The 24858-nt window shown below is 37.8% G+C and overlaps 1 protein-coding gene across 1 annotated transcript in view; it reads right to left on the bottom strand.

The window, feature by feature from the left end:
* Positions 1 to 412: 412 nt before the first annotated feature.
* Positions 413 to 24858, bottom strand: part of MCM8 (minichromosome maintenance 8 homologous recombination repair factor) — a 44651-nt gene continuing 20205 nt past the window's right edge. The window contains exons 9-19 of the mRNA XM_049651114.1: positions 21623 to 21774; positions 21181 to 21376; positions 18020 to 18050; positions 17361 to 17501; positions 13989 to 14130; positions 10722 to 10917; positions 8801 to 9020; positions 8294 to 8503; positions 6945 to 7021; positions 3115 to 3304; positions 413 to 920 (exon numbers count right to left, since the gene is read on the bottom strand). Coding sequence (XP_049507071.1) covers positions 828 to 920; positions 3115 to 3304; positions 6945 to 7021; positions 8294 to 8503; positions 8801 to 9020; positions 10722 to 10917; positions 13989 to 14130; positions 17361 to 17501; positions 18020 to 18050; positions 21181 to 21376; positions 21623 to 21774 — 1648 coding nt within the window. The 3' untranslated portion in view covers positions 413 to 827. The remainder of the gene's footprint in view (positions 921 to 3114; positions 3305 to 6944; positions 7022 to 8293; positions 8504 to 8800; positions 9021 to 10721; positions 10918 to 13988; positions 14131 to 17360; positions 17502 to 18019; positions 18051 to 21180; positions 21377 to 21622; positions 21775 to 24858) is intronic.

Below are 24858 nucleotides of genomic sequence, written 5' to 3'. Positions count from 1 at the left end.
ACAGCATCCTCACCCTCTGTGTAGTGAGTTGAGGCGGCTTGGTTTTAATAAGCCTTACACAGCTATTGACTTAATATAGGTACATATTTGGGGCCCCTGGGTGGCTCAATTGGTTGAGCGTCCAACTTTGGCTCAGGTCATGATCTCATGATTTGTGAGTTCAAGCCCCACATTGGACTTGCTATCACCGTGGAGCTGGCTTGGGATCCTCTGTCCCCTTTTCTCTCTGCCCCTCCCCAGCTTGTACTCTCTCTCTTTCTCTCAAAAATAAACATTAAAAAAAAAAACAAAAAACAAAACGCACAGGTACATATTTAACTTTGGTAATAAAACATAATATGGTTTAAAATTTTTTTCAGTAACTAAGATGTTAAATTAAATGTGTCAATATAAAATATTTCCAAACTTTTTTTGGAATTGAAAGTTGGTTTCAATTTATTTCTGAAAGATATTCATTTTTTGTATGTCAGAGCTATTTAAACATTAAGATGTAACTTAGCAAATGTTTACTCAGATGGACATTTTATAGAAAAAAAGTAAGAATAAAAGAGGTCAAAAATACAACTATATATAATACATATAATTACATCATTTAAAAATATAAACAATTTATTTTTCTCATCTTTCAGAGAAGCTGTAAAAACTAAACACATGGCTTTATCACTTCTTAAATCTTTTTTCCTATTACATTAATTTTAGGACATCATTTTCCAGAGAACACTATATATATATATATATATATATATATATATTTTTTACATACTCTTTATTACTGAGATAGTTTTAAATTGCTAATAATCTCAAGACGTCCTGGGTTGGTAGTCATTTTACATAGTTTGAAGTTGGTAGACCTTTGGGCCTTTTTTCAAGAGGTAACCTTGGTCATTTAGTGACCCGATAAAATTTTCAAAATCAGCAACCTGAAACAAAACATCAAAAAACAGCCCATTAAATAATATGCAAAAACATGATTTATAAAATGAATCTCTCAAACCATAACATGCATTTCTCAAGTTTCTTGGGCAAATAAATTTATTTGTACTTCCTCATAGAGAAAAGTGCTTACATATGAGCTTTCAATTCTATTGTGAGATTCTATTCTATTTGATTAGCCGAGCTAATCAAAATTAAAAACTCCAGTATCCAGAGTATTTTTTGTGTATTTGTTTTAGATTAGCTTCAAAACAAAAATTAGAGTAGCTCCAATTTTGAAATTGAGTGGGCAGTTTTCCATATAAACTGTCTTACATGTTTAAAGTCTTATTACATTCATTTTCACTAAAACTTTCAAGTAGCAGAACAGGTGAAATCATGTCTATTTTTTTTTAATGTTTATTTATTTTTGAGAGAGAGAGGGAGAGAGAGAGAGGCAGGCAGAGAGGGAGACATAGAATCCGAAGCAGGCTCCAGGCTCCGAGCTGTCAGCACAGAGCCCGACGTGGGGCTCGAACTCACAGACCCCAAGATCATGACCTGAGCCAAAGTCGGCCCCTGGAATCATGTCTGTTGAACAAACGAGGAAACAGAGATGCAAAGATGTAAGATGACTTGCCCACAAGAGATTTTGTCAGAAAAACATGGAAAGTGAGTCTCTTATATTTCCTTCAACTATCAAGATGCTACAAAAGAGGTAGGTATGCATTTTAGATAAAACCTACTGGGTTTTTTTGTTTTTGTTTTTTGTTTTTAGGTAGGCTTCACACCCAGAGTAGGGTCCAACATGGGGCTTGAACTCATGACCCTGAGATCAAGATCTGAGCTGAGACCAAGAATGGGATGTGTAACTGACTGAGCCACCCAGGAACCCTAACACTGCTAGGTTTTTTTTTTTGTTTTTTTTTTAAAGCTCTGAGCAGCTAATTTCATAGCTTAAATAAATAAAATACTTCAAAAAAGCCTATTCCATTCTTTTCATCCAAATCTTTTATTATTTTTTCAATCTCCATTATATTTATTTATTTTAAAATTTTAGTTCCAGTGTAGTTAACATACAGTGTTCATTTCAGATGAACAATATAGCAATTCAACAATTCCATATATTAGTGCTCGTGATACTTTTTTTTGCAAAGATTTTATTTTTATTTATTCATTTAAGCTTATTTATTTATTTTGAAAGAAAGAGAGAGAGAAAATGAGCAGGTGAGGGGCAGAGAGAGAGGGAGGGAGAGTAGCTCAAGCAGACTCTACATCATCAGTGCAGAGCCCAATATGGGGCTCAAACCCACAAACCATGAGACCATGACCTAAGCCAAAATCAAGAATCCAACACTTAACTGACTGAGCCACCATAGGTGCCCCAGCAAAGATTTTATTCTTAAGTAATCTCTGCACCCAACATGGGGCTCAAGTTTACCACCCTGAGATTAAGAGGAGCACACTCCACCAACTGAGAAAGCCAGGTGCCCCTGATAAAGTGCGCTCTTAATCCCCATCACTTATTTCACCCACTCCCTCACCCACCTCCCCTCTGATAACCATCTGTTTGTTCACTATAGCTAAGAGTCTGTTTCTTCGGGGCGCCTGGATGGCTCAGTCAGTTAACCGTCCAACTGGCTCAAGTCATGATCTGCAGTTAGTGAGTTCGAGCCCCGTGTCAGGCTCTGTGCTGACCTGGAGCCTGCTTCAGATCCTGGGTCTCCCTCTCTGCCCCTCCCCCACTCATCTCAGTCTCTCTCTCTCTCTCTCTCTCTCTTTCTCTCAAAAATAAACATTTAAAAAAATTTCTTAGACGTTTTTATTTATTCATTTTTGAGAGAGAGAGAGAGAGAGAACGAGCGAGCACATGTGCGTGCTCTCTCTTTCTATACCACATCTTCTTTATCCCTTCATCCAACAATTGGCACTTGGGCTGTTTCCATATTTTGGCTATTGTAAATAATGCTGCAATAAACACAGGGGTGCATGTATTCCTTTGAATTCCTTTGTATTCTTTGGGTAAATGTACCATAGTGAGATTGCTGAATCATAGATAGGGTAGTTCTACTTTTAATTTTTTGAGTAATTTCCATACTGTTTTCCACAGTCATCAAAATATTCTGATATTTAAAAATTCTACACTTAATAAAGACCTCCTGAAATTTTCATAAACAAGATTAACTATTTGGCTTATCATACCTGAATGTTAAGCTCTTTGGCAATCTGCCGAAGTTGTTGAAATTGAAATAAGTTATTGTAAGTTCTTTCAGCAATGTTGTTGAGAGCAGAAATAAATCTTTTTGCTGTTGACCTGTTGCTCATTCCAGAACCATGCTGGGATCGCTCAAAATCTAGGTTTCCAAATTCATCAGAATAAGTTCCTAGCATGCTTAACGAGAAGGGAGGAAAACAGAGTTACCCAATGTAGCACGGCTATGGAAATTTTTGTCCCAGTTCATAAGAAGAAAAATGTGGAAATAACCATGAGACTCACATAGCAAAGATTTCAACATGTATTGCTTGAACAGCCACTATGAAATTCACTATGGTATGAACTATGTGCCGATAAAAATATTTTTGGACACAGTTGCCACTTTTAAGAAACATCTACATTTGAAAAGAGAAAAGCGTAAGAATACAAAGTTGATAGACTATGATATAAATGCCTGGAACATTCTTTTTGATTCATGAAAGAAAGAAATTCTAAACATACTAAATTTAGGCTTTAGAGGACAAAGATATGTTCCCAGCTCCTAGTGCAGCACCTGGCAGATGAAAGATGTTTAAAAATACTGTGGGAATGAACTAGAACCGTTCTGCTGACTTGCAGTAATGGTGGTTAGATATTAAAGGATCCACCTACTATTTTTAGTTCTCTGCTGCTTCCTCTTATTTTCACAGTATCATCAAAGAAAGACATATGCACTCTTGCTAGTGGATTTTAGCCAGAAGTCTGAAAACACCAGTGAGAGATAAAATTAGCCATCATTTCTAATCCAGCTCTGTGGATGACTCCCTCCCTGTACAATGGGACAGATATAATCTCACACAAAGCCCAGAGGCAAAGGTGTTATTTAATCAGGAATTGGTTAATCATATATAAACTGGTCACCTGCTAGGCAGTAGACTTGCACTGGTGAATAAAACGGATGTAATTCCTGCCCTTAAGGAGCTTACAGCAATGAGTTTATAGGGTTACTAAAAACATAGCTTTGTTTTGTTTCCTGATAAGAGCTTACGTGAAAGAGAAAGCTGTATAAATAGGAATGAATCATCCAAATCAGACTAATAAATGGTAAGAAATGTAATATGATTATGTAAATATAATAAACCATAGCTTATTTTTCATAAGGTACTTGTCAAAAATGCTTTAAACTACTATGTATTAACAATTCATATTTAGCTTAATTATGTTTAATCACCATATGCTACCCCATTTAGTCCAACAATCCTCTGATCTAGGGACTATTCTTATTCCCATTTTACAGATGAAGAAGCAAAGTGTGGTAAGTTAAGTGACTTGCCAAAGGTTACACAGCCAATGAGTGGAATATCTGGGATTTAAATCTGAGATACATGGCTTCAGATGTGAAGATTTATAAATATCTGAGCCACTTTGCTGAAATAGAAAAAACTCAATGATGTTTCATCTTTGAAGGTGGCTCTATTCTCCTGTGCTTCCTAGTACATTTTTAAAGAAAACTTAAGTGAACTGTTGGCCATAAACATTTAGTTTTTATAGCTATGTGCTTTGATAACTATGATGAACTGTATCACAGTTTAGATTTTATTTTGGCTTCTGCTTCTGCTTAAAATGTAGTTTTATAGATTCAAGACCACATTAAGTACAAACATTCACAACTCAAGAGAGGGAAACTCTGAAATAGAAGAGTTAATGAATGAAAGATGATTCCCATGGTCAACTTTACTATCAATGCAGTACATTTACTGAGGGTGTGCTGTGTGCTAGGTATGGGCCCTGGGAGTACACTGGTAAAGATGACAGATAGGGTCCCTGCTCTCCTAGAGCATAGACTAAGGACAGAAAGCATGGTAAGTATAATAAAACAGGTAATTCACAACCTAGTCTCTGTGTTTAACTGGATCTTGATATCTACCATCGAAATAACTGCAGTCACTAGGAATCACTAGGAAATAATTCCAATCACTAGGAATCAACCTATTCTTTTTATCTGAAAATTTGTGTAAAAGCCAATAAAGCACATTCAGTTCAAGGAAACAAACCAGTAATTTCATGTAGATACTGCTTATATTTAACAATGAGATCTCTTTTTTCAGGAGTTCAGGAGTAAATTGACAGCCTAAAACTAATTCAGAATTACCAGCAAGGCAACTTTGAGAAGTAGTAGAAAAAAATACAAAGTTACACAAAAAAATATGGAAGAGTTCCTCTTGGATGGAAAAAGTACATGTAAACACTGTCCGACATGAAGATTCAGACATGCAGAATCAATATGGCATTTTTATTGAAAAGGTTTAATGTGTAATTTATAATGTGTAATTCTCAGATATGAGAATGAATCAGACCAGTGGACTTATTGTGGGGAAATACTAGGTGGCTGCTTGAGGCAATGTCTGGGGTCTGAGGCCTAAGGAAACTAAGTTAGGGTAAAGCCTAAAAAGAGAATGTTACAGGTAAGAGAGAGTAATAAGGTAGTTTGATCCCTGATTTGCTGGATAGCCCAAGTCTATCCATGATATTATTCAGTAGAGCCAGGCACCAGTAGGTCTAAAGGGTGAGAGATCATTAAATGGAAAAGGAAACCAGGAGTAGCAATGATAGCCCCACTGCCACAGGTGGAGAATTTAAGAGCAGGATGCTCAGGGGAGCCTGGGTGGCTCAGTTGGTTAACCGGCCGACTCTTGGTTTCAGCTCAGGTCATGATCTCATGGTTTGCAGGATCAAGCCCCATGTCAGGCTCTGTGCTGACAGCATGGAGCCTTCTTGGGATTTTCTCTCCCTCTCTCTCTCTGCCCCTCTCCCACTCACGCACATGCGCATCCTCTCTCTCTCATAACAAACTTAAAAAAAAAAAAAGCAGTCTGTTAAGAAAAATTCTAAACTAAGAGGCAACTTTTTATCATTAAACAAGGAGTCCCTACTAGTGGTCCTTGTTTTTAATTGGGAACAAAGTTAGAATCCAAATTTTTTGGAATTTCGGTTAGGTTCAGTGGCTTTGTTTTCTAGTGAAAAAAGAATCTCTGTTGGGGCAATCTCTAGGTATCTTTTTTTTTTTTCCAAGTAAGCCTTACACCTCACATGGGGCTTGAACTCAAGACCCTGAGGTCAAGAGTCACGTGCTCTACCAACTGAGCCAGTTAGGTGCCCTGTAGGCAATCTCTAGGATTCTTATTGGTCTGGTCTGCCAGGAAGCTAGGTCCACCATAAGTCAGGCAGACAACTGGTATTTATGGCCACTCCTTTATTTCACATGCTTGTACACTGAATCCCTGGCAGCACACTGAATGAGACAGTCTAGTAATTCCTAGACTGTCTGGTTGCTGACAAATGGCAACTGAGGGTCTCCAACACAATGAAGTCAACTAGAGAGGGAATGAAGCCAGCTTGGTAAAATTTTCATCTACAAGACCCCTCAAACCCTAGTACTGAATCGTGTAAAAGAGGAAACTGACGGTCCAAGCACAGTAGACTATTAAACCAACAGGATATTTATACAAAAGGGAATGTTAGGAATTGGTTGAAAGGGTTGGTAGTCATTTAAGTGTTAATGATGATTTTACCCATTATGAGGCTGTTCCTTTTGAGTATTCTCAAAATATGTATTTTTGAATTGATTTTATAACTATGTGAATGTATACCCATTCAAAACATTTTAATATAAAGATTGTTTCTTTATACAAATATTTTAAACCAAGAAAATATAGTTTGTTAAAAGGATCCAATGGGCTAAGTAAAAATAATTTTGCTTGGCATAATTAAATATTTAATTTGAGATGAAACGATGACTGATATTTCATTTAAAACAGCATTTAAAATTTAATCTTACCTATACTTCATAACTTCAACTATATCCTCAGCATCTTCTTTGGTTGCTTCTTCTCTTAATTCCAACCTTGCTCGTGCCTTTGAAATAAAAAAACCATTTTTAAATAACAATAGTAAGTATATTTGACATCGTTTGAGCAGGTAAAGTAGGTCTAAGATTGTTTCATTTATTCATTTTACACAAAAACTGATTGCAGGAGGAGGACTATAATATCAAAGTCAGAATAAAATTATCTGAAAACTTGAGTATGAAAACAATCACTCATTTTATTTTAAAAATTTTTAATGTTTGTTTATTTTTGAGAAAGAGAGAGAGAGACAGTATGCGAGCAGTGGAGGAGCAGAGAGAGAGGAAGACAGAGAACCTGAAGCGGCTCCAGGCTCTGAGCTGTCAGCACAGAGCCTGACGTGGGGCTCGAACCCACGAACAAAAGATCATGACTGAACCAAAGTCAGACATTTAACTGACTGAGCCACTCTGGCACCCCAATCGCTCATTTAAAATATGGATTAGGGGCACCTGGGTGGCTCAGTCAGTTAAATGTCCAACTCTTGATTTTGGCTCAGGTCATGATCTCACAGTTTGTGGATTCGAGCCCCACACTGGGTTCCATGCTGACAGCATAGGGGCTGCTTGGGATTCTCTCTCCCTCTCTCTCTCTGCTCCTCCCCCCCAACAACATAAACAAATAAACTTAATAAACTAAATAAATGAACTAAATAAAGTAGGATTAAAACCTATTTTTATCTAACATATATCTTTCTGAGTGTTCATTTCAGAAAATTTGATTATGAAATACCCTTGGTTTTTCCTTGCCTTTTACTTTCAGGAAATCATGCCTAACCAATTTGTTAAAACAACATAGAAGAAATAATCTGATTTTAAAGCAAAAAGCCCAAACTCCAGCTATTTTAACTGCCAGAGTTCTCTTAGCATTCCAAACCTGTGAATAAATGTTACTGCTATTAGAAAAACAGGTACTATCCTTATGGACCTGTCATGTATCAAATCAAATACTGACATATTCCATGCTCCCATATATTCAACTTAGAATCTCAGAATCCTTAATTAACCTAACTACTTCTCACACTCCAGGAGTCTTCAATGTCATTAAAAGGGGGAGGGGGGGGGAAGTTGCATGGTTAGTAACTGGTTCTGTGCCTAGAAAGAAGTGGCTTGATTGGCTCTGTTACAGATATGGCCAAACATTTTTAAACATTTTTATACATCCATTTCTAATTGCCTCTCAGCTGGAAGAAAAATCAAGTTAATTATGCAGGAAATTGACAGAAATCATACCACCTCTTGCCCCCATTTTTAAGTCAAAAAAGCATGAATTTGAAACAAACCTCTGTTAGACGAATCAGAGATTCCAGCTGCCTAGTAGTGATTGGTGAGCTATTTAACCGCTGGCTCTGTTTCCGGAGCTCAAGGTAAAAATCTTGAAGAATCTGAGCAGCTTCTGTGGACAGCCTTGGATAGACATACTGCCGAGCATAACCAATGTACTTTCTCAACAGCTGGTGGGGAATTAGATCTATTTTTTCTCCAGGAACCACCTGAAGCATGATAAAAAAAGATTACAAGGATAGCAAATAAAACCCTTCTGTTAAAATAACCTGTTTAGATACATATAAAGTTCTAAAAGACTTTCCAAAGAAGCCCAACACTGTAGTTCCAGCTCTGAGTCTAGGTGACAGATTATTTCTAATGCAGTTTATATAAACCCTACTACTGTAATATAAAAGGTTTTGGCATGAAAGCTTATATATTACTACTCTACAATAAGCAACATACTGAACTCTGACATCCAAACAGAACCGAAATGAATGACTAAGGAGCGGAAACATTCATACCTTTAATCTTTCTGATAATGGTTTATCAGACACCACTTCAAGTACGGAAGTATTTGAATCTTGACTATTCATGCGAGCTACAGTGGCTCCGCTAACAGTTCTCTGCTTTCCAGCTCTTATTGCAATCACATGTTCAGAGAGTAAGTGATCATGGTCCTCATTTGGGGTGTCTAACAGGATAAAGACCAAATCAAATCTGGACAGCAGGGCACTCCCCATTCTAAGAGGCAGGGAAGAAGGAAGAAACAATGATTGGAATCAAAACAAGTAGAAAACCATTTACTTATTTACTATTGAAGTTCCATGTAGAACTTTAAAAAAATAAAGTTTATGTTAAAGAAACAAACAATAGCTTTTGTATTCGATACACCCACCAACTCTGGAGAGACACCAGGCCACACACCAGTCATACATGTACCTACCTTTGGTAGGTTAATGATAAGGCCCCTTCTCACACCATGTCTGTGTTCTATATTACTACCTAATGGTAAGTTTCACAATGCCTTTGAATTTTAAAACAAATGCTATATGATACACCAGGGGTTATCTAGTTGGGTCGTTTTAATCTTTTGTATGTTTTCTTTCACCAAGACATTGAGTCTCTCAAAGCATCTATGATTATTTAGATTAAAAAACCCACTTTTTCTTAGAGTCATTAGAATCATTATAATAAAAATGCTGTGTTCTACTTAGTCATCGTCCCTGATCCCACCAATCAGATTATCCTTCTATTTGAGACAATAAAACTGAAATTCAGAGTAGCTAAAGAATTTGGTCAACACCCCAAAACAGGTTTGGGTACCACTAAAAACCAGAATCTAAAAACCAAGTCCTTGTTCAATAGGATCTTTCTAATATAGCACTTTGTCATTTTAATAAGAAAAACTAATAGATTGACCTTTTTTTTTTTTTTTTTTTTTTTTAAAGTAGGCTTCATACCCAGCATAGGGCTTGAACTCATGACCTGAGATCAAGACCTGAACTGAGATCAAGAGCTGGCCACTTAACCGACTGAGCCACCCAGGGGTCCCTAGATTGACTTTTTTGGTGGTGGTGGTATAGCATCTCCAAGTACTACTGTATATTTTGCCATGTACCATTTCTGTATTAAAGGTACAAATTATCAAATACTAAGAAATTTGGGTTTTTTCCCTCTAGAATTTAAGCTTCCAATTTTTCACATGAGGCATTCTTTTGTCTTTTTCTCACTTCCACAATCACTTCAACCTATTTTCCCCTCCCTATGCCTTTTGTCCAACCTGTACAGAACAAACTAGAAGACAAAGCATACACACATACCAATACAAACTCTGTTTTGGGGAAAAAGTGGGGTCATACCCCATTTGTAAATATGTAATGTGCTCTTTTCACTTAACAGTAAGCACAGACATGTTTCCCTATCAGCACACACAGAGCTACTTCCATTTTTATACCTGCTATTCTCCACTGTTCGGCCTTCCATAGTTTAACCACTTTCCTACCAATGCGCATTTTAAGCTGTTTCCGCTTTTTGTCTGTGATATACAATGGCATAATACCCAACCTGTAAATGCGTCTCTGTGCACTTACATGACTATTTCTGTGAGTATGATTCCTAAAAGTAGAACTGGCTAAAACAAATGGAATGTATATTTCAAACAGTGATAATAAACATGCCAGTTGTCCTTCAATACGCTAACCTGAATATGTGAGAACTTATTTTCCCAACCCTTTGCTAATAATGATTATTAATATATAAAATATTTGCCAATCTGGTAGCTATCAATGGTACTTCATTGCTTTAATTTGTTGTGCTCAACATGTTTTTGTACATTTACTAGAAATTATCATTTCTGTGAACTATTATGTCCTCAGTTATCTTTTTCTTATTGATTTATAAGGATTCAATACATTAAAGGTATAAATATCCAAAGAGACTTACCTTAAATTCTCAGAAACTGTTTTGGCTTTATTGTAGTGTCCTCCAACTGGATTTGCAGCAGCGACGATGGAAGTTCTTGCAGGGAGGCTACAAACCATGCCAGCCTTAGCAAGACTAATACTCTGTTGTTCCATAGCTTCTAACAAGGCTTGATGTTGATTCCCCATCTTATCAAATTCATCTATCCCACAAATACCTACAGTCACAGTAAAATAATACAGACAAAAAGCTTTCTTTGGTTAAGTTCCAAATCTTACAGGATGCAAACTGTTCCACAATAAGGAAATTATTTGTAATTGTTTCCAGCAGTTAAAATTATAAAATGTCATACAGTAGAGAATTTGTGCTTGTTTTACAGCAAATAAAACACTTGTCGTAACTAACTTTTATGTAATATTTTCTCATTCAACATTTTCATAGGCAAGGCATGTGTTGTGAGTGCTACAAAAATGAAGATACGAATGACCCTCAGAAAGCTTAAAGACTTATGTTCAAACAGGTGAAATAAGAGATATGCATATTCAAAAGATAGTATATTTCAACAACTACATGAGATAGGCATAATTATATAAGATCAGTTTTCTCGGGTAAGGAAAGGACATTTGAGCAAAAACTTCAAGGAGGAAAGGGAACAAGCCTTGTGGACTTATCTGGAGTAAGGGAAGCACAGGCAAAGGGAATAACAAGTAAAAAAGCCTAATGCAGGAATGTAAAATGTGCTGGTGGTGTAACTGGAGAATAAGAAGGAAGTAGTAGATAATGAGGCAAAAGAGGTGATTAAAAGGCCAGAATGTGAATGGCCCTGGACTACTGTCAAGACTTGAGCTTTCACTCCGAGTGAGATAGGAAGCCACTGGAGGGTTTTGAGCAGGAGAATAACTTTATCTGAGTTTTAACAGGATTGTTCTGCCTTGTTAAGAACAATGGAAAGGGCAAGGGTGGTCACAAGCATTCCAACTAGGAGATCACAGTAATAATCCATGTAAGAGATGATGGTGTCTTGGATCAGGGTAGCAGCAATGGAGAAGTCTCGATACTGTATATATATATATATATATATATATATATATATATATATATATATGGAAGGTAGAGCCCACAATATTTGTTAATAGACTGGATGTGGGGTATATGTAAAAACCAAATATGACTGTACATTTTCTGATTTTAGCAAATAGAAGGATGGAATTATCATTGACTGAGATGGGAAAGACTATAAAAATAGGTCTGAAGGAGAATATCGGAGTTTTGATTTCGGATGTGTTAAGTCTGAGGAAGTTATAGAGATACTGTAAAAACAGGCATTAAGAACCCTATGACCCAGCAGTAGCACTGCTAGGAATTTACCCAAGGGATACAGGAGTACTGATGCATAAGGGGCACTTGTACCCCAATGTTTATAGCAGCACTCTCAACAATAGCCAAATTATGGAAAGAACCTAAATGTCCATCAACTGTGGTTTATATACACAATGGAGTACTACGTGGCAATGAGAAAGAATGAAATATGGCCTTTTGTAGCAACGTGGATGGAACTGGGCAGTGTTATACTAAGTGAAATAAGCCATACAGAGAAAGACAGATACCATATGTTTTCACTCTTATGTGGATCCTGAGAAACTTAACAGGAACCCATGGGGTAGGGGAAGGAAAAAAAAAAAAAAAAAGGTTAGAGTGGGAGAGAGCCAAAGCATAAGAGACTCTTAAAAACTGAGAACAAACTGAGGGCTGATGGGGGGTGGGAGGGTGGGGAGGGTGGGTGATGGGTTTTGAAGAGGGCATCTTTTGATATGAGCACTGGGTGTTGTATGGAAACCAATTTGACAATAAATTTCATATATTAAAAAAATAAAAAAAGAAATATGTGCCTGGGGGTGCCCTGATGGCTCAGTCAGTTAAGCATCCAAGTCTTGATTTTGGCTCAGTTAAGCATCGAACTCTTGATTTTGTGAGATTGAGCCCCAAGTTAGGGCATGGAGACTGCTTAAGATTTTCTCTCTCCCTCTACCCCTCCCCTGCTTGCGCTTGCTCATGCTCTCTCTCTCTCCCTCCCTCTCTCTCTCTCTCTCAAAAAAAAAAAAATGTGCCTGGAGTTCAAGGAAGAAGAGATATAAATTTGGAAATTTTCGGCATATAGGTAGGCAAAGCCATGAGACTAGATAAGATCATTGAGAAGGTAACATAGACTAAGAAGAAAATAGGTACAAAACCTAAGCACCTGGAGGTGCCAACCAGTTAAGGTTAGGGAGATAAAGACCAAGACTGAGAAGGAAGAGTTAATGAAGTAAGAAAACCAGAAGAGTAGAGTGTCCTGGAAACCAAGCAGGTAAAGTATTAAGGAAGGGGGTGGGTGGGGGCTGCTGATAGGATCTGGATTCAGAAATGTGGAGGTCGCCAGCAAACAAAGGAATGAATGGCCTTGACTGGACTGGAATCTGGGCACTGCCTGACACATACATAGGAACATGTTTCCAATAGAGTTACAGCATCACAAAGAGAAACTTAGGTAGCAATGCTTAATCAGAGATCCCTTCTTGCTAAGCCCTCCAACTGGATTTCTTATAAACTCTCCATCAAATCCTGACAAACATCCAATGAGATGGGTTAAAATACAGCAAAATTCTAATTATAATGTAATAGTCTAAATTCTTATTGTAAGTCCTCTGAGAGTAAAGGATAACAACATTTACCTTATTTTCAGTTCCAAGGCATCTCGAAGTATTCTGAACTAAGTAATAGTAATGCATTCAGCAAGTACTTACTATGCACCTATGTATTAGACAAGATAAATGTGGCAGTCAACAGATAACCATATTCCACCCCACAGGGAGCTTGACGTAAAGCTTTAAAACAGTCTTTTAAACAATTGTGATGGTTGATATGAAATGGGAAGTGCAAGGAGTTATCTATACCTATTTGACTTGACTGACTTGATATATAATTGTGTCTATCACAAGATTCTGACAATGAATGACATTAAGTACCAGTTTCAATTCCGCAGGGTAAACTGCATTTCCGGTTATTTTTTTCTGGCACTCATTCTCAACTCACTGGTCAATACAGTGCTGTCCAAATGCCTCTTGAACAGAATGTAAAGAAATGAACTGGAAAAGACTTAAAAAAAAAAAAAAACCCAAAAGCCCCAGAATTACTAATTATTTAGATCTGGAATAATACCTTTAAAACCCTTGGCTCAATTTAAAAATAGAAGCTGTAATATTAGTGAAAAATTAAATGTTGTAAACAGTGGAGAGTTTGGTCTCTTACCTTGATCACCGAGTACAAGGGCACCAGCTTCCAAAGCAAAATCTCCAGAGCAACTATCTTTTGAAAGAGTTACAGTCAAACCAGAGGTGGTTGTGGTATTACCACAAACATACACACCACGTGGAGCAACATTGCATACTGCCTAAGGAAACAAAAGGTTTAAGAGAATCAACCAAAGTAAAAGAAAAACAAATAGTAACTGCTTACAAATATCAGCTATATGCCAGAAATTCTTTTTGCTTAAGTTTATTTATTTATTTTTGAGAGAGAGAGAGAGAGAGAGAGAGAGAGAGAGAGAGAGGGAGGGAGACAGAGAGAAAGCACGAGCAGAGGAGAGGCAGAGAGAGGAGAGAGAGAGAATCCCAAGCAGGCTCTGCACTGTCAGCACAGAACCTGATGCAGGGCTTGATCTCATGAACCATGAGATCATGACCTGAACAAAATTCAAGGTCGGACGCTTAATCGACTGAGCCACCCAGGCACCCCTGCCAGGTATTCTTCTAACAGTTTTACTATACAATCTTCACTACCACAGTAGTGAGGTAGGAAGGCATTATTACATCCCCACTTAATCACGTAGAAACCAAGCCCTGCATACACTAACTCACAGTAGCTATGAAGGTGGGAGGTGAGGATTCAATCAAATCCAGGCAGCCTGCCTCTGATGACTGTGGTCATGTGAATATTATACAACTTCATTTTATGCTTCGTTTTCACGTTCAAACAGAAAACACATGAGTACCAATTTTAATTTCAAAGGCTTCAATGCTTCTTTATACATCAGGTAATAAAGTGGCTCAATAATGCTCACCTGAGTAAACAAGCTACGGCAGGTCAGAAAAGTGATTAAATAACATAAGAGTTAAAAGTGTGGACTTCCAGAGTCAAGCAGACCTGGGTTTTTGTTATTATTCTTTTTCTTAAAGCAAGCTCTACGCCTAGGCCCCAACATGGGGCCTGAACTCATGACCCTGAGATCATGAACTGAGCTGAGATCAAGAGTCGGATACTTAACTGACTGAGCCACCCAGGTGCCCCAAGAAAACCTGTTTAAATTTTGGCTCTACCATGTACTGGCTATGCTGCTCTCAGATCTCTCTGAGCCTCAGCTTCCTTGTTTAATCACGTATATCCCTGAGGAATAAATGAGATTTTTGTGTATAAGGCACTTAAATCTGGTACCTGGCACATAGTAAGTGCCCAATGCAAGGCCACTGTGCGTGCTGTGCACTGCATAACCACAGGAGACAATGTTCACACTGCTATGTTGATAGTGTGCTCTGGACATGTGCAGTGCCCAACCCAAGGGGCCCTATGATATCTAGCTTATAAACAGTAGCTATCATTTTTAAAAATGTTTATTCTGAGAGTGTGAGCAAGGGAAGGGCAGAGAGAGAGAGAGAGAGAGAGAGAGAGAGAGAGAGAGAGAATCCTAAGCAGGCTCTCAGCATGGAGCCTGATGTGGGGGCTCAATCCCACCACCATTGAGATCATGACCTCATGACCTGAGCTGAAATCAAGAGTTGGATGCTTAACCACCTGAGCCACCCAGGCGCCCCTCACTATTTTTGTTATTTGTAATCCCTTATTAGTCTGAGAGGATGATGATGGCTTACTAAATGGTCAGAGGAAAAGAGGATTAAAAATATAAAGTAAATGATGACTGTTAGTATTAGCCTAATTTTTAAAAACTGGTTTAGCAGGGCTAGAAGACTTACATCCAAATACCCTCCTCTGTTTACAACATTTAATTTCCACCAACATTACAGCTTCTATTTTTAAATTGAGCCCATGGTTTAAAAGGCATTATTTCAGGTCTAAAAACTATGAAAAGTTGCCGATGCCATTTCTTAGTATTAAATTTTTTTCAGTACCATTAAATGTATTCTGAAACCATTATCTGCTAATATCTATTTCTTAAATAAAAAAGGAGTAAGAGGGGGATAAAAAGGAGTAAGAGAGAAAAATGGAACTTTTACACACCGTAAGCAAAATGTATAAACTGTAAGATTTATTTGTATAGATAACTAGCCACTGTGGAAGTTAACCAGGCTTCTACCTATAATACACTAATTCGCTATATACACAATGATATAAAAGACAGAAAAGAAAGCTGTAACAATTCAGGTCCACACATGGACCTTTTACATGCATAATCTGGCTAGGTATCCTGTTTTTATTTTTATCATCAACTGTTTCCCCTAAAACTAGGTGCTGTGTCTCTGCTGTCAGGTTTCTAGCAAGGGCTCAGGACAGAGTTGTTTTTGTTTTTTTTTTTAAAGTAGGCCCAGTTGGTCCAAAGGAACATGGCAACATAAATGAAATGTCAGCTTAGGAATTATAATGATGGCTGATGTAACAATCAAATGTAGGGAATATATAATGATTCTGATGTGAAGGACAGTGGGTTTATAATGCAATGATGACGTCAAAGTCGTTCTCAATCCTGGTTGCTGCACAGCACAATCACCTGTGGTGGGTTATCTGCACACAGACACTAGGACCCTAATCCAGACACTCTTAATTCAGTTGGACTAGGCAGGCCCCAGGATTTTCAAAGAGTTCCAAAGGTGATTCTGATATGCAACCAAGGTTCTGACCCCTGGACAAAGATGCAGTAGCTGCAGGACTACAACTTAGCAAAGAGACCCCTGGTCTGGTCACATTTTTCTACACTGGGGGTGGTGGTGAGGAATGGGGACACATGGGCATTCTCAGAAAGGACATTATGGCTGATTTACCAGGTGTCACTCAAATGCAACCACAAGCATTCCAACAAGCAGAGCCTTCTAGGGCCATCATAAGCCCTGATGGGGAGAACCACAAGGCTCTGATTGGCAGAGGCAGAATCTTCCTGGGGACCAACAAGAAGTTTTTCACAGAAGTTGCCTTGCTTTAAACTCAGAGCAGTGAAGATGTATAGAGACAGATCTCTTACCTTTATCACACTGTTCCTTAAGCTCAATACACTGTTTATGTAGTTGTGTGATCAGAGAATGTGTGACCTTGCTTCCCTGCTCTTTACTTTCACAAACTATTCTGTTCATAGGTGAAGCCACAACAAAAAAGACTACCAAAACTGATACCACGCAAAAAAAGCAGGGGGTTAGAGAAATGGTTAACATTTCACAATAGGTAATCTCTCAATAGACCAGCATGCCTGCAACAGTCTGTGTGACAGAGACTGACTCGATTTGAAAGGATGGCCAGATAGAAGTGACATCTTACTCACATAAACCCCAATTCACTTATACCACCAGACCAACTATATCCTCTAGAACACAAACACTGCATGCTTTGAGAAAATTCACTTGTGAATCAATCACACATTTTATAAGGAATACATTAAATACGAGATGATTGATTTCCTACCTGTAGCATCTGACTCTTTCCCAAGCCTGGATCTCCAACAACAAGGACATGTGGATCTCCTCGAATTGGAATTCTGTTTTTGTCATCTGCATATTTTTGGCTTCCTCCAAAAAGTGCTAATGCCAAGCCTGCTTTAACAAGCTCAAGTGTGAAAGAAGAGGGGGGGACCCCCAAAGTAAGAAAAACATAAAGATGACTAGCAAAAAAGGGATGTTCTTCCCTCTATATTTACATTTATTTGAGATTTTTTTTTTAAAAGCATGATTGAACTTTACTTTTTTTCCTAAGGAAATTAAAATATAAACTTCCATAATGTAAATGATTAAAAAGCAAAAGGTAGGAAGCACATAAAATCAAAGAGGTATCTTTACTGAGTAAAGACCTACCTTGCAAAGCATGAATCTACTCCACAAAACTGGGAAATATTTGTTAGCTTCTGCTTTAATACTTTACACCTAAAGTCACTTTAAAGAACCTCATTCCTATTAGCTTGAATTAGTAAGTAGCTTGTTATTACAAGAAGCTATAGTTTGCCTTTCACATCATTCATTTCTGGAGAATAATGACCTATTAAAATACAAACATCTGGCTAACAGAAATTAGCTATTTTTTTTGCCAACTTTATGTATTTTTGGGTAAAGATGAAGTAAAATACTTACTTCATGACCAAAAATGACAGGGCAAAGTGAGCTGAAAAACAAAATACAACTTAGAAATTCTTATTTTCATTTCATCAATCCATTAGAGGATTTACTTTACAACTTGCTTAACTTGGTTTATTTAGCATAAAAAAATAAAGACAAACATATAGTTTACATCCCTCAAACAACCCAAGACATTTTATTCTACCAGTAAATTTCTCAAAGTTCTTGGTTAATCCATAAAGGGAAGAATGCTTTAAAAACTGTGCCTGTGTAAGGGAGACAGGATACTTGCAAAGCATTTATTTTTTTAAATGTATTTTTATTGTATTTATTATTTTTTTGAGAGAGTGTGTGTGCAAGGAGGGGATGGGCAGTTGGGGAGGGAGAGAGAGAATCTCAGGCAGGCTCCATGCCCAGCATAGAGCCCAATGCAGGCTTGATCTTAGAACCATGAGATCATGACCTGGGCTGAAATCAAGAGTTGGACACTTAACCAACTGAGCCACCCAGGCACCCCGCAAAGCATTTTAAAGTAACCAAATATATGGTTGATCCATCTCCAGCCTTTAACACATCATAATCATGGTCTTCTACTTTAGGATACAGAATTATATTGCATTTTACATGAATAGGCAGCTGTGTAGCCAAGTCATAGAAAGAAGACTAATGGGTGAATTGAGTAAATGATACTTTAAGAGGAGATAAAATTTCATTTTTTCAGCTCAACTCAAAGGATCAGAATAAGACCATATATGACTACAAAGAGGTATATTTACATTTACCAATTGTAAAAACAAGGGTCACACAGAAAAGGCCAGAGTGGAAGAGATGTAACCAGGAGTTAAGTATAAATCATTATCCCTTTTAATACATGTAAACACAGAAGTTGCTGTCCTGCCACATCCCCCTGGTGCTCACTGTTAAGCATGTTCCCACATAATTACTGCTAGCTTCTGACCACACACCTCCACCTATCTGCTGAAGGACTTTCTCTGGCTGCAGAAGCAGCAGCAGCAGGCAGGCAAGACAGGCTGAAAGTGCTGGGTTATAGAATATTCCAAGAGTAGCCCCAAATCTAGGCCCTTGGATAGAAAAATACTGAGGCTAGTTCTACACAGTCTAGTATCTCGAGGTCTCAAGAGGATTAAGCCCTGGATGCTTATAGTAACCTCCTCATTGAGGCACCATACACTACCACCCTTTCTCTCACTCCCCCATTCCCTTTCCAGTATTTCTGGGGATCACCTCCCAAATAAATGCTTACCCAAATCATTGCTTCTGAAGGAACCTAAACTAAAACATAACCTTCCACTGTCTTCTGCATTCTGCTTTCATGGTCTTCTACTTGTTACTCTAACGAAGGTAGACAAACTTTTCCTTAAAGGGCCAGAAACTGTATCTTTTCAATTTTACTGTCTGGGTCACAACGACTCAACTTGTGTGAAAGCAATGTGTAGATGAATGGACAGGGATGTGTTCCAGTAAAACTTTGTTTACAAAACCAGGCAGCCTGCCTAATTTGTCAACCCCTGCAAGGTTAACAAATGAAAACTTCTGGTTTTTGATGCTGAAATTACAAATTTAGAACTGAAGGGTAAAAGCAACCTGTGAGAAGAAAACCTTTCTGTAAGTTAAGTATAGCAGAAGGACCACTGCAAACATTTGTTCTTATTTATAATGGGTAAGAGGAACCAATTGAAGAGGCGTTTTGATCTTCAACCAGGTTACTCTTCCCCATCTGCTCAGAGCCCACATACCACACAGTCACTGATCCGCAGATCACACCCCCACTTCAGCTCAGAGTACCTCCTCTCCCAGGGTGGGTCTGGATGGCTACCCATTCACAGGAAGTCTCTGAGGGTTTAGGGACAAAGAATCCCCTGAGGAACTGCGTACTTTCTTAGTCAGTTAATTAACATATTCAACGCAAAAAGAGTCAAATTCTCTAAAGTGTCCTAAGCCTAGGTGAAGGAAAATGCAACGCATTTCAAAACCTCAGATCTTCACCACCCTTAGGTATATCCAATTTTCAGTCTCTCTTGTTTATTGTTTCTTCAAAACTGTCCAAAAAATTGTCAATGTTTTAAAATAACAGCATGTTGTGTTAAATATATTATTGAATTTCTTAAATTTTTTTTTTTTTCAACGTTTATTTTATTTTTTTGGGACAGAGAGAGACAGAGCATGAACGGGGGAGGGACAGAGAGAGAGGGAGACACAGAATCGGAAACAGGCTCCAGGCTCCGAGCCATCAGCCCAGAGCCCGATGCGGGGCTCGAACTCACGGACCGTGAGATCGTGACCTGGCTGAAGTCGGACGCTTAACCGACTGCGCCACCCAGGCGCCCCTATATTATTGAATTTCATTTAATCTTTGGTACAACCTTCTGAGACAGGAATTTATTATTTCTATTTTAGGAAGATAAAAATCAAGGCGATAATAAGTAACATGCATCCAACCACAATGGAAGTTAAGTGGTTGAAGAAGGATTCTAACTTAGATTTATCTTAAAAAAACAAAACAAAAAAACCTCTTAACCATTAAAGCAAAAATGCCTCTACTTTGCTTCTTCTCTACTACATGGCAAAAACATGGAAATAAAAGAATATTATGAAATACTTATTGAAGTGACTTCTATGTGATATCTTTCTTCCTTTTTGAAAGTAAACAAACAACCCCTGACATACCACTAATTGAAGTGACTGGAATTCATAGTCCCTTCACTCTTCTGTTGAGTAACTAACTTCCTGTGTGAGATAGTAAATTTTCTTTATGGATAAAACTAGAAATCAGCAAACTTTTCTACAGAGGAACAGACAGTAAATATCTGTGAGCCATTCTCTGTTACTACTCAGCTCTGTCATTGCAGCTGGAAAGCAGCCAGACTCTACATAAATGAATGACTGTGGCTGTGTTCCAATAAAAGTTTAGTTACAGGCAGTGAAATTTGAATTTCATATAATTTTGTGTGTCATGAAATACTCTTTTTTTTTCAGCCATTACAAAATACAGAAACCATTCTTAGCTTATGCGCCATATAAAAATTGGCAGTTAGCTGGATTTGACCTGTGAATTGTAATTTGCAACCATTTTGACTAGTTTTTTTCTTACTAGTAGCCAAGAGCACCCCTATGGTACATATACATAATAAAATTTCAGATAACCTCATACATACTTGACAATGAGTTTAAACAGGTTTTCTTCAGCTTGAATCTCTTGGATGGCATAAAGGTCTTTAAGTGAAAACTCCATCAGTGCTCCATGCTTACACCCATCCTCAGAAGTGTTTGTTTTCTGTCCTTTGCTATTGCTAACAGAATTTGCTTCAATGTACAAAAGGAACATGCATTTGTCATTCTTATTTCGAGAACCTGTAAATTTCAAAGCATGAAGTACAATAATTGGTATTTTCATTTTCCCTACAAAGACTTGAATAGCATGTAAAAGAAAGGCACAATAAGCTACAAATAAACCTTTATTTTGAAGGAAAAGTTTCACCTGTATAAGAAACAAGCCTTCTCTATACTAGTGTAGATTCAAAAGTACCTTAAAAAGAAAAAAGATGACTGCTAACAAATTATTGAGGGACAATCAAAATGAGAAGAGTTATACCATACCTTCTTCAGCATTTGAGACTTTGACAACTCCAGTAATAGTCACTGTGTCTCCTGGGACACAGCTATCCACAAGATCATGAACAAGTTCACACTCTATTGTTCGTGGAATCCGACCAGCTTCTCGCTGATCATCAGACATCAGCTCCTGTATTCTAAAAAGTTAAACAATTTTCAGTCAGTTTATGTACTGACTTTAAGTCATTTCTTCAACATGTCAACTATTTGGAATCCACAAGGTACTGCGCTAAAGGGAAGAGTAGTAAAAAATAAAAAAAAAAATCAATAATGTATCTAAAATTAATTCAGCTGTTTCCAATTAAGAATGGCAGGATGAGGGGCACCTGGGTGGCTCAGTCAGTTAAGCGTCCCTTGATTTCGGTTCAGATCACAAGCCCCAATCACACTCAGTGCTGCTGGTGTGGAGTTTGCTTGGGATTCTCTCTCTCCCTCTCTCCCTGCCCCTCCACTGTGCTCTCTCTCGCTCTCTCTCTCTCTCTCTCTCTCTCTCAAAATAAACTTAAAAAAAAAAATTAAAAAGAATGGCGGGATGAGTATATACACTTGCCTAGCCTCTCTCCAAAACGTCCACCAAAATGGCAGTCATTAAATAAAGAGAAGTTTTTAGGCGTGCAGAGGTGTTACTGATAAACAAGAAATCTTGAAATTTTAGAAAACAGCAAGTGGGAAAGTATTAATGGATAAAACAAAATGAAGTTCAGAATACACACAGGAAAAAGTTACAACGGTACAAGAGAAGTGGGAGCCAATATTCTCAGCAGAGCCCTTGAGAGGCTTCTAGGTTGTAGTCGGCAGGAATGGAGAGTAGGAGTGGATGGCTGAAACGAAACAGGAAAATCAACTGAAAGACAAGTCACAGAACTGTTGATAATTTTTTGGTAGGTGGGTGGATGGGGGTAGGGAAAGAATGAGGGCATCCCAGCAAACCAGGCTTTACTGTTTGGCAAAAACCACAGCACTGTGCTAAAGAAATGGATCCATCTACTCTGTGTGGGGAGCTACCGCATCTAGTGAGGGTATCAGAGTTCCAGAATAAAGCCTCCTTATTCTGGCATATGAGAAGCCCAACTGCAATTCAAAAACACATTCACATAGTAAAATCTGTTAGTTGGAATCCCTACCTTCTTATCCAGGGGGGAAGCCTCATGAGGAGAAACTCCTATCCACAAAATGGCAAAGAAAACCCACCCTACCTACTCCAACTAACGTCTCATTGCTCATCAGATATTTCATCATGAAACGGCAATAATTTAGGGAGGAGAAGAGCATTAGAAACAAACAAAAAGCTGCCTAAGGGTTTTTGAGAAAATCTTACACCATAAAACAAGAATAAGCACCTATAAAAAGGCACCTACTGGAAAATAAGCGTGAGATCAGGAAAACTATAAATATGTTTCTAAAAATCAAATATTAATAGGAGAGAAACTAGAAAAAGCCAAAGAAAACTAGAAAATGAAAGTTAAAAAGAAAAAAAGTTAAAAGACAGATGAACAATCCAATGGATGTATCTAATTGGGAGCATCAAAAGAAAAAACATATATAAACAGAGAAAACAGGATGAAGTCACATTTAGATGTACTCTCACTGCTTCAGAACACCATAGACAAAAAGATTTCAAAAGTGCTAAATAACAAAGTTACAGTCCAAACATGAAGCACATTAAAATAGGGGATAATTTAGGGGAGTATAAGGAAAGAGAATTCATTTTGATTTTGATGCTTGGATCATTTCCTTTAAGGGGCAGAACACACGAAAAACACATCCCAGTGATATAAATTACATTTCCTTTTCTTAGCATCTGATCACCTTCCTTGGTTCTTTGTTGAACAAAGATCATAAAAATGTAAATGCTCTTGTTTTTGTTAGATATAAACTATAAATTAAACAAAGAAGACAGTTATTATAGGAAAACAGAAGTAACTCTTGACAATGTAAAATTAACATCATAGCTGAGAAGTAAAAGCAAGCACATCGTCTCTAACGTCCATGATTCACAGAAAGTGGGTGAGTAAAGTGAAGGAAGGAAGGCATACAAGGGTGTCATCTAAATTCTGTATAAGACGAGAAATTGTGGGAACTGTGGCCTTCTATACTGATTGAAGGTTTTCTGTTTTCTGTTTTTTTAGAGAGAGCAAGAGCACGCAAGCAGGGGATTGGGCCAGAGGGAGAGAGAGAGAATCTTAAGCAGACTCCACGCTCAGTGTGGAGCCCAATGTGAGGCTCAATCCCACAACCCTGGGATAATGACCTGGACTGAAATCAAGAGTCAAATGCTCAACCAACCAGGCACCCCTACTGATTTGAGTTTTTAAAAACATTTACATGCATTACCATAAAACTTTTTTTTTTTTTTTTTTTGCCACACTCATATTCCAGTTTAATTGTACAGCAAGAGATCAGTAGCTCAGGGCCTCTCATCTGTCTTCTTTTCACCAACTGAATCAGTATCTGCCCCTGGAAGTGCAACTTGGCCTCCCAGGCCCTGGGAATGACCACTGAGGGGGCTCATTTGATGAAGCCAGTGGCACATGTATTTTCTCATTCCACAGGGCCATCTAGACAGCTTCCACAATGACTTCATAAAATCTTCTGGGCCAATAGGATTTTTATTGGCACATGATGGGAAAAGCTTTAAACCGACCATGGCTTTGAAAGCCCAACACTTGTCAGGCTGGCATTTGTGGTATGTTCCTGGCTCCCCCCACTCCCCCACCCCCGCCAATTCCAGTATAGATAACATACATTTATAACACAGTGTTATATTAGTTTCAGGTATACAATATAGTGATTCAACAATTCTATACATTACTCAGTGCTCATCATGATTAAGTATCATTCTTAATCCTTGTCACCTATTTTACCCATTTTCCTACCTCCCTCCCTTTTGGTAACCATCAGTTTGTTCCCTATAGTTAAGAGTCTGTTTTTTCGTTTATCTCGTTTTTCCTTTGTTCTTTTTTTTTCTTCCTTAAATTCCACATATGAGGGAAATTATATGGTATTTCTCTTTCTCTGTCTTATTTCAATTACCATTATACCCTCTAGATCTATCCATATTGTTGCAAATGGCAAGATCTCATTCATTTTTATGGCTGAGTAACATACCGTTATATGAGTAAATACACGCACGCACGCACACACACCACATCTTTGTTATCTATTCATCTATCAATGGACACTTGGGCTACTACCAATTATTTTTAATTCTCAAATTTCTT

This window comes from Panthera uncia (genome assembly GCF_023721935.1).
Source record: "Panthera uncia isolate 11264 chromosome A3 unlocalized genomic scaffold, Puncia_PCG_1.0 HiC_scaffold_11, whole genome shotgun sequence".
NCBI classification, from domain to species: Eukaryota; Metazoa; Chordata; class Mammalia; order Carnivora; family Felidae; genus Panthera; species Panthera uncia.
This window is presented reverse-complemented; position numbering and strand designations above follow the sequence as displayed.